The 12,347-nt window shown below is 39.0% G+C and overlaps 1 protein-coding gene across 1 annotated transcript in view; it reads left to right on the top strand.

Annotated features, from left to right (window-relative positions):
• The window catches only part of B4GALNT4 (beta-1,4-N-acetyl-galactosaminyltransferase 4), a 1,859,522-nt gene that overhangs the window by 1,649,063 nt on the left and 198,112 nt on the right, over nt 1-12,347 (top strand). Inside the window, exon 14 of the mRNA XM_044082670.1 lies at nt 4,778-5,079. Coding sequence (XP_043938605.1) covers nt 4,778-5,079 — 302 coding nt within the window. The remainder of the gene's footprint in view (nt 1-4,777; nt 5,080-12,347) is intronic.

The following is a 12,347-nucleotide window of genomic DNA, read 5'->3' as shown; positions in this document are numbered from 1 at the left end:
TATATATATATATATATATATATATATATATATATATATATATATATATATATATATATATTTATTTATTAATATGAATGAATGAAAGTAAAAATCTTTCCACTGCTTGCACTGGCGCAAGAATTACTTTAAGATCCTTTCTATTAGCAGCTGGCACTTACGTATGTGAAACTGCAGGGATCCCTCGGAGTAATGACAGTTTTGACCCCTGTGGGAGAGGTGTGGGAGGGGAGGGGATGGTCAGTTCATCTTGGAGTACAAAAAGATACTTTGAACAAAAGCCTGTGGTTTTGGTTGCAGCTGTATTCCTTAGTATACTGTAAAAGAAGCTCTGGGATACATACAATTTCCTCTGTCTGCTCTGGTTTCCTCCCATATTCCAAAGACATGCTGTAGGTGGACTTGACAATATAAATTGGCCATAGGTGTGAGTAAGTGTACAAGTGTGTGGCAGGGGTAGCCACCCAGTGGTGTGAAGCTTGGATCTAGATGATTTCCACTGTTGAAGTGACATCCCGACCTCATGTGCAAAAATGGGAAAAGGGGTTATGGATGGATTGATGGTTGGATGGACTTCATGGATAAAGTGATCAATGATGCAGGATGACAAAATGATTCACTAGTTTGTGAATAAATAGTGACATTTCAGAGGATAGCAGTCTGCCTCAGGTAATCAATCTTACTTTCCTTGTTTTTTGAAAATCTGAGGTCCTGTGTAGGAGTTATAGCTGTGTACAGATGTTATCCATAGGTAAGGAAGAAGTGGTGTAACAGAATCCATTCTGATGGCTTTTGTGGCATCAAGTGAGTTGCAGAAATCAAGTACCTAAACAGAATTAGTGCAGACATTAGGTTAGGACTCAACAGCGACCATGAAATCATATTGGTCAGAGTCGAGAAATGAAAACTCCAAAGGGATCGTTGCTTGATTAATGGGTTTCTTTTACAGGAATTTGTGGCTTCTTTAGGTATAGTAATGAAAAAAATTACAGTTGCCATCTTGAATAGACTTTATGCTATACTGGACCCCTTCAGTTGTTTCAGTACAGGGACCCTTTTCAGTAGCAGATTCCCTTTTGTCTCATTTTATGAAGAGGGATACTAAATTCTAGAATACAGAGTAAGTCAATACACAGAAAAACTAAATGTGTTATTTACTACTGTTAAGGACCTTTTTTGTGAATCCAGTAAACCTCATAAACATCTCCAGAGAAACACAAAAGGACATAAAGATGTATTAGTTCACAACATTCAGTGATACATAGGAGCTGATATTCTATTGCTAGGCAAATAAAGCAAGTTTTTTTTACTGTGTGGAATCCATTGTGGAAGGAGCTTTTGTTCATGGATCATCTCTGGATGGGATGGTAGTGATTTAATCTAAATTCTTAAGTGAACACTTAATGCTAGATAAACAGCAGTTTCAATTGATGTAAAAATCACTCATTACTAAAACTTGACATTTAACACACTCATGTACTCAGATGATAGGGAAAAGAAACTAAATGCAGGAAAAGTTACAGTTACATGATCAATACAGGCAACCAGGAAATCAGCCAAAAAGGCCTGTGGCTGACCAGGTTTGCAGGCAACTATAAGTTGGGTGCTGTCATTGACTCCCCAAATGATGTTAATATACTTCAAGAGGGTCTCACAGCAACAAATGACTGGTAGCAAAGTCATAGCCTTAAGTTAAATGCAAAAAAATGTATTATCATACCATTCTGCAAAAACATGGCCCCTACTTATTACCACATTAGTGGCAACCCACTAAACACACAACCTGTGGTGAGAGACCTGGGTACACAAGTTGACAACAATCTCATATTTGGCCATCATGTAGCGACGGTGGTCAGAAAAGCTTTTTGCTTGGTTCCTCTCATACGTAAAGGGATTGCATCCAGAAAAAAGGAGGTTGTTACCTCTCTGTACTCCTCCTTCATTAGGCCAGTAATTGAGTATAATGCCACGTTTGGTATGTACCTCTGCAAACACCTGCACCAACTGGAAATGCCACAGAAATGCCTCACAAAGAGAATCCATGGCCTCCAGCACCTGTCCTATGTGGACAGGCTCAAATCACAATCAGTACTCTGTATCGTACAGATTGCTCAGAGGTGACCTGTATCTCGCCTACAAGGCAATCTCAGACCCTGCTCTACTAGAGATGCTCCATATTTGTAAGTCTAAGTCCTCACGTAGTACCCAATTGAAAGGCTTAAATCTAATATGTGACATTAACAAAACCTGTTGGAGAGACAGGTTTGTCTCCCAGAGGCTGCCCCATCTCTGGAATAGATTCCTCATATACCTCAAGCAAAGTATGTTGCTGACCTTCTTCAAGCACAACCTTGATGAGTGGATGGGCAGCTCCAAATTTATCCCAGAGGTTCCACCTATCTCCCTCACTGACAGGAGCGACAGGTGCTGATTGTGGTTTCTTTTCTGGGGATAAACTCTTGGCTAGGCTTGTAAGGGGCCGAGAACCATTAGCCTAGTAATCTCCTATGATCCTATGATATGCCATTTTCTACTCAGTGTTTTAGGAGGCTAGACATGACAGACTGATATTTTTAAAGAGGGATTGTGATAAAATAACCCATCTCTCACTCTGACTTAATAACATAAAAATGCAAGCCACAGAACTGTGAATCCTGATAAGTTGGAAAATAGTGGTATTTCTGCAAAGGTGCCACATCCTTCTGCATGCCCCACATGAGGTCTTTGCCCCCCACATACTTGTACTTTTAAATATACTTTCACATGAGGTCATTGTACCTTGGGACAAAGGGCAAATAAATCCCAGTTTTTAAAGTTATCATGATTCTCAGTTTTGTGACATGCACCTATTAATGGAACCCTCTTACTTTGCAGTTAGGTCTTCATGCTTGAAAAAAAAATCATACTCATCTAGCTTTATGAAAGTTTCTAGAATGAATGCCTTGTACTAGTTCTTGTATTTAGCTCATAGCTCAAGCACATATAGGGAAAAGAAACTGATGTATAACTCAGGTGTGAGTATATAAGATAAGGTCTTAGCATCAGGTAGCACCTGTTAAATATAACATAAAAGAATATTGTTAGTCAGTTGACACAGTTTGTGATGAGCATTACTTGTACAGAAGCAATTCTGCAGCTGACAACATTCGTTGGAAATCTCATTTATTCATGTATAGTCTGAACTGTACCCTTTAAGAGGCAAGGACACTTATATCATGCTCGACCATGCACAATGAGGTTCCTCATTCAAAACATCTTACTATAGATCCACTTATGGATCATATTTGGGAATTGTTACAGGGATCTTTAAGATAAAATAGTGAGGTGTCCAAAGTAGGCCTTGGCTTTGTGGCAAATGTAACCAAATTAGCTAAGAAATACAATACCAGTATAAGGACAAGTACTAAAATATGCATAACCAGGAATATGCTGATGGCTTGACAAGAGGAGATACTGTTGTATAGTTCACAATGAGAAAAAGTACTGTGAGATGGCTGGTTGAATTTCCCTTGATTTTGAAAAGCTATGAGTTTTTATTATGTAGCATCATTTAAATGTAGTACACTTTTCTCGGTAAATCAGTAAATATGCATCCTTTTTTAATTTCATGTTGTTTTGTTATGTCTGCTTTTATAGAATTAATAATCACTGCTATGATACATAAGAAAAAAATTATTTCTGGCAATAATGACCATTTATTTCAGAGAACAGATTGCAGTGACAATTATTATATTGTAATGCATGGGGTGTTTTGATTATTTTCCAAAAACAGTTAAATAACATCATGGTTCAGTTCTACTCTAGCACAAGACCCAACCTTAACAATGCTTAGAAGGTTGCTTAACAATTGTTAAGCACCACTTAAGCACTGTTAAGATCACATCTGGCACTAAAAGCTGACAGTGCCGGCCAGTAAACGGCAGCAGTAGAACATGAAATGGTTTCATTTCAACTCCATTTCTGCCTGCTGTCTACTACACTACACCCAGTACTTTGAAACAAATTGCTTCCATAAGACAGGGAATACCTAACGACATAAACCACTTCCTCACTGCTTTACTGGCTTTCAATGCCAGCACAACACATTACTTTTTTTCCTTTACTTTAAATTTCTAAAGTTACTTGTACATTGAACAGATAAATCTCTACGTACTACCAAGAATTATGATCGCTGTCTAGTCATAATGTATGATTTTGTATTTTTGATGTGGATGCTAAGATTCACAATTTGTGTCTCCTCCATATAATATATACATTACAATTGGAGACACAATCATAAACATCTGTTATCTGTGTGCCTTACTTATAACTGTATGTGTTATACTCCATGTGCACCCGATTTTTGTAGCTGTTGGTTAATGTTAAATTGCATCTACTGCTCCAACTCAGTTACTCAAATGTATGCATTTTGTTATGTATTTTAATGGCTGAACATCAATTGGAGAAGGGTTAAAAATAAACAGAAATGGCCCTCTACCTTCTTGGTGCACAAAATGTGGAAGCAGGGACAACTTGGTAGTCCATGCTTGTGGTTGGCTGGGTTACAGAGGTATTAATACTGTGCAAGAATAAATTGCATTTTGCATATGCTGACACTGGTTAGAATCTACACCACAGTGCTCTATACAGAAAATGTAAAACTGAAAAAAATATATTTTAGGATACTTAATCTACAAGATGAGCAACTTATCTTATAATCTGCATATCATATTTTTATAACAATCTTGCTTAGAAATTAACAGCAGACTCTTTTTGCATTTTCTGTATACTATTGCAGAATGTACACTCTGTTACAAATCATTAATGTGGAGAAGCGTAGAGATTCTACTCGAGGAAACCGTTACCTATTAGAACTAGAGCTTCTGGAGCATGGGAAGCAGAAGGTCCGCCTTTCTGAGTATGTTTATCTACTACTTCATAGCAGCAAGCAAGAAAGCAGCCCTGGAACAAATGACTTTGTAACAGAATCCCCAGAAAATATAACCAGTTCATGGGGTCTGCCTACCAGTAACCCCATTCTGTGTACTCCAGTCCAGTTAATGTGGAGGCATGACGTCATGGTACATTTTGTAGTCCCAGGTAAGATCATTTGATTAGTCCAATTTAGAACATGGACCTCATTGTATATTTCCAGTAACATATTCATGCATGTTTTTACTGGCTGCAAATATATTTTTGTAATATTATTTTTTCAGTAGGATAGTAAGACAACATACTGAGTTTAAAAATGAAGTAGAACTTTGCATGTCTGTTAGCAAATGTATATATTACAAAAGACTGCACTTGATTTTTTTTAATCTCATTTTTATGAAGTTTATGCTGTTGTCAATTTCACGTTTCTACACTTTTGACTCTAAAGTTAATAAAATTTAGTTGATAATGCTAGTCAGATCTGCTTGGAAAATATTGTATCTGAAATTGCTTATCATGCAAACTGCTTTCCTTGCATGTTGTTATTTGCAATAACCACATATTTACAACATATTGTATGTACTTGTTTTTCATTTCATTGTGACATATAATTATACATATTGTTTATCAACAAATTTATATTTGTCTGTTAAAAAGTGTTTTTTAAATAACACTGATTGCTGATTGTAAATACTGTTATATTTTCTTCATCATTTTGCCTGGAGCTTTCACTAAAATGGGCTTCAGCACACCTGAATGACCTGGTCAGCAAAATATAAATAATTACATACGTAAATAATAAGAAAATAATGAAATCCTTTGCAGCTGACAAATGAGTTATGACAGAATGTGTTTCTTCGTGTAAGAAAGCTATCTTCCATTGTTTATTAGTTAAGACGATCTCTTTTTCCTGGTACTTATTTAATGCTGCAGTTGATTTAGTTTTGCTTCAAAATGGAAATATTTAGAGGAATGAAGTGAGGTAGTTTGTGTTTAGTTTATTTATAGCCATTTCATTTAAATGGAAATGCTTCATTTATTTGTATATAATGTATCTGTAAACATGTAATATATAATGTTTATTTAAATTATTGCTGTATTTCTTTATCAACAAGTGTAATATAAACTCTTATTTATGCATGTTGTACTTTTCAACAAATAATTGCATGCTCTAATACTCTTTCTAATGTTTCTGTATTCTGTTTACTTCAGTTGTTCCAGGTTCATGTTCAAAAAGGTTCCCAGACCCATTGTTCTCATATGGTTAATATATCAATAAATAAATGAAATGTAGTTATTCAAGGAACAAAATTAAATTATTCTGCTTTTCAGGGTGGATACTTACTTCTCCTACAGTTACTTATAGTCAGTATGGTTTCATAATGCAGCATCTTTTTTTCTATTCCATTAAACTTGAACAATGAGTGAGAAGGTCACTGAAAAACCAATCAGTAAAAACAAAATGAAAACTCCAGCAAAGCTAGAACTTCCATTGAGTGATCTCCCAAACCTCGTGTCAGAGGCACATGGGATATATGCAAATGATCCCCATGAACATCAGATGTTTCAGCTCACTGGTAATTCTGAATGCCCATGACTTGTTTCGTCATTTTACTGGAAAATTTCAGGCCAATAAAGCCAAACTCCACTAGCTGTGGATATGCATATTTCAGCCTTGTTATGACCTTATCAGCACAACACAAGCAGAGTGTTTGACTAAGCACGAGAAACCCAGGGCTGTTATACCTAGCTGATGTCCATTATCATTAGGGTCACTGCAAACATATCCCAAACAACAAACTAAAACAATGAGTGAGAAGGTCACTGAAAAACCAATCGGTAAAAACAAAATGAAAACTCCAGCAAAGCTAGAACTTCCACTGAGTGACCTCCCAAACATCTTGTGTCAGAGGCACATGGGATATATGCAGATGATCCCTTTGAACATCAGGTGTTTCCGCTCACTGGCAATTCTGAATGCCCATGACTTGTTTTGTCATTTTACTGGAAAATTTCAGGCCAGTAAAGCCAAACCCCACTAGCTGTGGATATGCATATTTCGGCCTTGTTATGACCTCATCAGCACAGCACAAGCAGAGTGTTTGACTAAGCATTAGAAACACAGGATTGTCATAACAAGGCCGAAATATGCATATCCACAGCTAGTGGGGTTTGGCTTTATTGGCCTGAAATTGTCCAGTAAAATGACGAAACAAGTCATGGGCATTCAGAATTGCCAGTGAGCTGAAACACCTGATGTTCATAGGGATCATTTGCATATATCCCATGTGCCTCTGATGCAAGATGTTTGGGAGGTCACTCAGTGGAAGTTCTAGCTTTGCTGGAGTTTTCATTTTGTTTTTACTGATTCCATTAAACTTGGTAATGAAAGGTAGAGGGTTTGTGGAATCATGTTGACACTGTTCTTAAGAATGTATGCACATCTTAGCCAGCCATTTATAAAGTAATAGTTACTTTCAGCAGAGAAAGACTGTTTTATGTTAAATCATTTCTTTTTCCCTAAACAATTTATAAGGGGATCATGTCAGGGCAACATTTTAGAGGACCATTGCCAATCTTACCTCTCAGCTATACATATTTTCACAGATTGCCCACATTTTTGGTCTGTTTCTCATAAAATTCTGGTTTTCTGACAAATCATTGAGTGTCAGAGACAGAAAATAATGACAGACATTTGGGTTTCAGACTTCATACCCTTGAGAGAAGTCATGCAAATGCAAAACCTGTTATTATATCAACTTTCTAAGTTTGTGATGAACAATATTTAAAAAATGTCCCTATTTTGAGGCCTTTGTCCCCCCATTATTTATGTCTTTGTCCAGATTTCTTGATCTAAGTGGTTGAGAGGTATGCTGCCTGTGTAAGTATGGAAGTGTAGAACATTGCCTTATGGTCAAAATTTTATGTTAGTAATGCCCCCTGAGTGGTGTAGTTTCTTCTCTGCTTCAGAGTGTGATTTAGGAACATTGACCCTGGCTCATTGGGAACCAAAACTGTGTTTGTACAATCAAAGTCGATTATGATGCTTGTGTTTATCAGCTGTTTAATTTAGTTTTTTTTTTCTGTGATGTTTATAAAAGAGAATCATTTCTGTCAGGGCAGAATCTTTTCATCCTTTTGTGCCAGAAGCACAGCAAGAAAGTAATTGAGTATAAATGGACATTATATCTTGAAATTTGTACAACAGATAAAGAAAACAAACTCTATTTGGTTGACATATGAACTCAAACAAGATAGGTTACACACACATTCAAACTGTATACCTTCTTTATAGTCTTGCAATTCTGACATTTTATAACTGAGTTTTAGATTATAAAATGTTAGGTATAAGATGACAGTAATGGGACATAAACACATATGCAGATGAAAAATGTATAGTTAACCACAATAAAAAATGTTTCTGTAGCAACAGCCAGGACTTTTGCTGTATGTCTGGTTCCATTTACAGATTTAGAAATGACTACCATAGATAGGAGGCATTGTTGCAAAGAAGACAATCACATTATATTTAGATCACCTTTCAGTATATTAAAAATGGACTTCTGGGTAATGTTGCAGTTGCTCTCAGGAAAAAAATAAAAAATAATCTCTGCCCGCTGTTCATAATATGATTATACTTCTTTTTATTTCGGCTTTTCACGGTTAGGGGTCGCCACAGTGGATCATCTGTCCACTCATGATTGGCAGTGGAGTTATACAGTGTCGTGTTGCCAGCCCAGCGCCCAACCTTCCACAGAAGGCACACACATGCACACAGTCATGCCTAGGGCCAATTTAGAGTGGCCAATCCACCTACAGCATGTCTTTGGGATGTGGGAGGAAACCAGAGCACCGAGAGGAAACCCATGCGACCACAGGGAGGGCATGCAGACTCCGCACAGAAGGCACCCCATCTGAGGATCGAACCGGAGAACCTCTTGCTGTGAGGTGGCAACGCTAACCGCTGCACCACTGCAGCCATCCCATAATATGATTGTAGTAAATTGCCTAAATGTGCTTATTTTCACAAAAGTTAGTAAAAATAGATTGAGCATTAGCTTGTTCCATTCATGTGAAGTAGTAAATTAGAAACATTTTCTGGCATTAATACAGATTTATCTAAAAATTTAGAATTAATGACAGAGTACATAGCTGTGAAGATGCTCTAGTAAATGAAGTTCAGAAAGTTAAGGCTTTTTTGGATACTATAGGTTCATATGTAGATACTAGGCTATAGGCCTTAGGGCCTATGTAAGCCTAGCCAAACAGTACCCTGGCTTTTGCCACCCAAGAAAATTATTTTCCTGTGCCCCTGTCAAGCAGAGCCACAGAAGTGATCCCTGGGGTGAATTTCCTATCTCCCATCCAATCATCAAGATTTTTCTTAAAGAGTGCTAATGAGGAGCTTTGTTTGATATAGATAGGTAGTTTGTTCCAGAGTATGGGAAGTCTCTGGGACAGGAATCTAGCTCTCCAGCATGTTCCGTTTATTGTGGTGACGAGGTTTAGGTCCCTAGAACATGTAGCTTGGAGGAATTGGGATTTCTTTACATGGAGCATGCCCAACAGCTCTGGGTTTGACATAGCTTTGTATGTTAGGCAGAGATCACCTCTGAGTAGGCGATATGTGATGGAGTAAAGCTGGAGTTTTTTGAGACGGTCTGCGTAGGGCATCTGTTTGTGGCCAGTAATCCTCTTTGTGAGGTACTTCTGTGGCCTTTCCAGTTGTTGTAGATGTCTTGTAAGGTACATACCAAAAGGGGCGTTGTACTCTATAATGGGTCTAATGAGTGATGAGTAGAGGGGAACAATGACCTCTTTTTTTCCTGGATGAGAAACCTTTTGTGATGAGGTGTGCCACATAGAAGGATTTCCTAACTACTGTGGCGATGTGATTATCAAAGGAGAGACTACTGTCCACCTCTGGCCCAAGGTCTCTTATCACACTTTCAGTGTTAAGTAGACTACCGCCTATGTGGTAGTTCATGGGTACAGAGTTTTTACCAAAAGGGATGACAATACAATTTTTGGCAGTGAGCTTGAGGCCATGGCTTTGACACCAGGCATCTGTCTCAGTAAGGCCCTTTTGTAGGATGTCCACATCATTGGGAGTTTTGATTATGGCTCCTAGTTTGCAGTCATCTGCGAACTTTGTTAGCCAAAAACCTTCTGTGTTAGCCTGTACTTCAGAGAAGTAGATACCAAACAGGAGAGGACCTAGGACTGAACCCTGTGGTACTCTACTTGTCACTGGTCTGAAGTTGAATTTAGAGTCTGCTGTTTTCAGTGTGGGTTCTGTCAGTGAGCCAGTTGGCAACCCATCTTGTGACATAGGGATTTATACCTAGTTTAGTGAGTTTGTCTATAATTCCAGAGTGGGGGATGGTGTTGAAAGCCTTGGCGAGATCTAGATAGGCTGTGTGAACCACCTTACCCTCATCTACAGCTTTGGTGACCGCTTCAAAGAAGTCTGTCAGGTTTAGGAGACATGATCTGTCTTTTACAAACCCGAACTGGGTAGGGTCCAGAGTTGGGAGATTACCAATGTCATTGTTTATAAGTTCCATGATGATACGCTCCATAGCCTTGCAGACCAGGCTCGTCAGGCTAATGGGGCATTAGTTCCCAGGGTCCGTGGTGGCTCCCCGTTTGTGGAGTGGGATAACCATTGCTGTGCACCATTCAGTGGGCACAAAGCCTGAGGTAAGGCTATGATTGAACATGGTACTTAGGTGGGGTGCCAGTTCGTTCTGTAGTTCATGTAGAACACAGCCTGGGATGTTGTCAGGTCCCATGGATGCTGTGTTCTTGGCTTTGGAGAGTGTGTTTTACCTGTGCAGCCGTGATTACAGGTACTTTGCATTCTTCCGGTATAGAGATGGGCCCTTTAGTGGATGAGAGAGGGGTAAAGTTAGCACTGAACCTGTCTGCCAGGATGTTGGCAATATCAGTTGGTTCTGTATATTTAGTGCCATTGTGCTGTATCCCAGAGCAGATCTGAGTGTTGCCATTGAGATTCTTGACATAGCTATAGTATGCTTTGTGGTTGTCTTTAGAATCAGTGGTGATTTTGTTTTCGTAACTAGTTTTGGAGGATTTTATGAGGGATCTCAGCTTCTTACTGATGCTGACCACTGAGTTCTTCCAGTCATGGGATTTTACTCTTTTTTGCAACAGTTTCTTTCTTCTGTTGTTTGTTTATAGCAGGGGACCACCAGATTGGCTTCCTTTATTTGGAGGAAAGCATTTTGGTTCTGTTAGGGATTGCACGATCCATGCACTCATGTAAGTGCTTATAAAGTGCAATTGTATAGGATTCAGCATTCGTATCTCTATTGTCCATCAGCATGGGTGTCGTGAAGTTTGCCACTTCTGTCTTAAGAAGCATGAAGTTGGCTTTGGAGAAAATTTTACGGTGGTTTCTCTAATGGGGATGGGGATGGGATGTGGATATCTAGGGTGATTTGCTTGTGGTCGGATCGGACCAACAAGGAATTGACCTCTGGTGTGGAACACTGGTTGCCCATGTTGGTAATGACCAGGTCTAGGATATTGCTGCCCCTGGTGGGGGTGTGGATAAGTTGATCCAAGGCATTGGAATTTATGAATTCCAGAAAACGTTGAGTACAAGAGTTGGTACATGAGTAGTTTTCCCAGTTAATGGTGGGGTAGTTGAAATCACCCATTATTAGGGTGTTAGGTTGTACCCTAATATTTTCCAGTGTATCAAGAAATGAGGAGTGGGAATCCAGGGGCATGGTGGGGGATCTGTAGTAAGCTACAATTTGCATTGCGGTCTTGCCCAGAGTTATTTGCACTTGGATAATTTCAGATGCATTATGTTAAGCAACTAGCCTGGAGATGTGGATATCTTTAATGAATATGGACATGCCTCCGCCTTTAGTGCTTCGGTCCAGGTTAGGTGGCTGTAAGGTGTGGTATGAATTATAGCCTGGTAATGCAGGGGTGCTGTCTGGAGCCTTGAACCAGGTCTCTGTCACTGCACAGATGTCGATGTTCTCCATTTTAAGGAGTGCCTCGAGTGAGTGTATTTTGGGGGTTAGACGTCTAGCATTAATTAACATTACCCTCAGATTTTGCTTGCTTGTACCTGTTACGGTGGTGAATTTGTCATTTGAATTTTGCCTAAAAAAGGCACTATATGGGTGGCAAGAGCCTTAGCCAGTATCCGGAATCCCAAGGGTGACAGGTGCAGGCCATCTCTGGCAAAGCATCATGGTTTATCGATCATGTCATCCCAGGCAGACAGATACTGGATCCCCTTAGAATGACACGAGAAGCTTAGCCAATTGTTAAAGTCACTCATTTTGTCCTTGTACTGTGGTATCATCCTGGATGATGGCAGGATGCTACTCACGGCTAGGGTCATGCCTGCCTGGGCTACAATATCAGAAAGCTCCTCCATGTCTCTTTTC

Source organism: Protopterus annectens, chromosome 9.part0, assembly GCF_019279795.1.
Source record: "Protopterus annectens isolate FY-2018-M chromosome 9.part0, PAN1.0, whole genome shotgun sequence".
NCBI classification, from domain to species: domain Eukaryota; kingdom Metazoa; phylum Chordata; order Ceratodontiformes; family Protopteridae; genus Protopterus; species Protopterus annectens.
The sequence above is the reverse complement of the archived record's forward strand: the minus strand, read 5'-3'. Positions and strand labels throughout refer to the sequence as shown.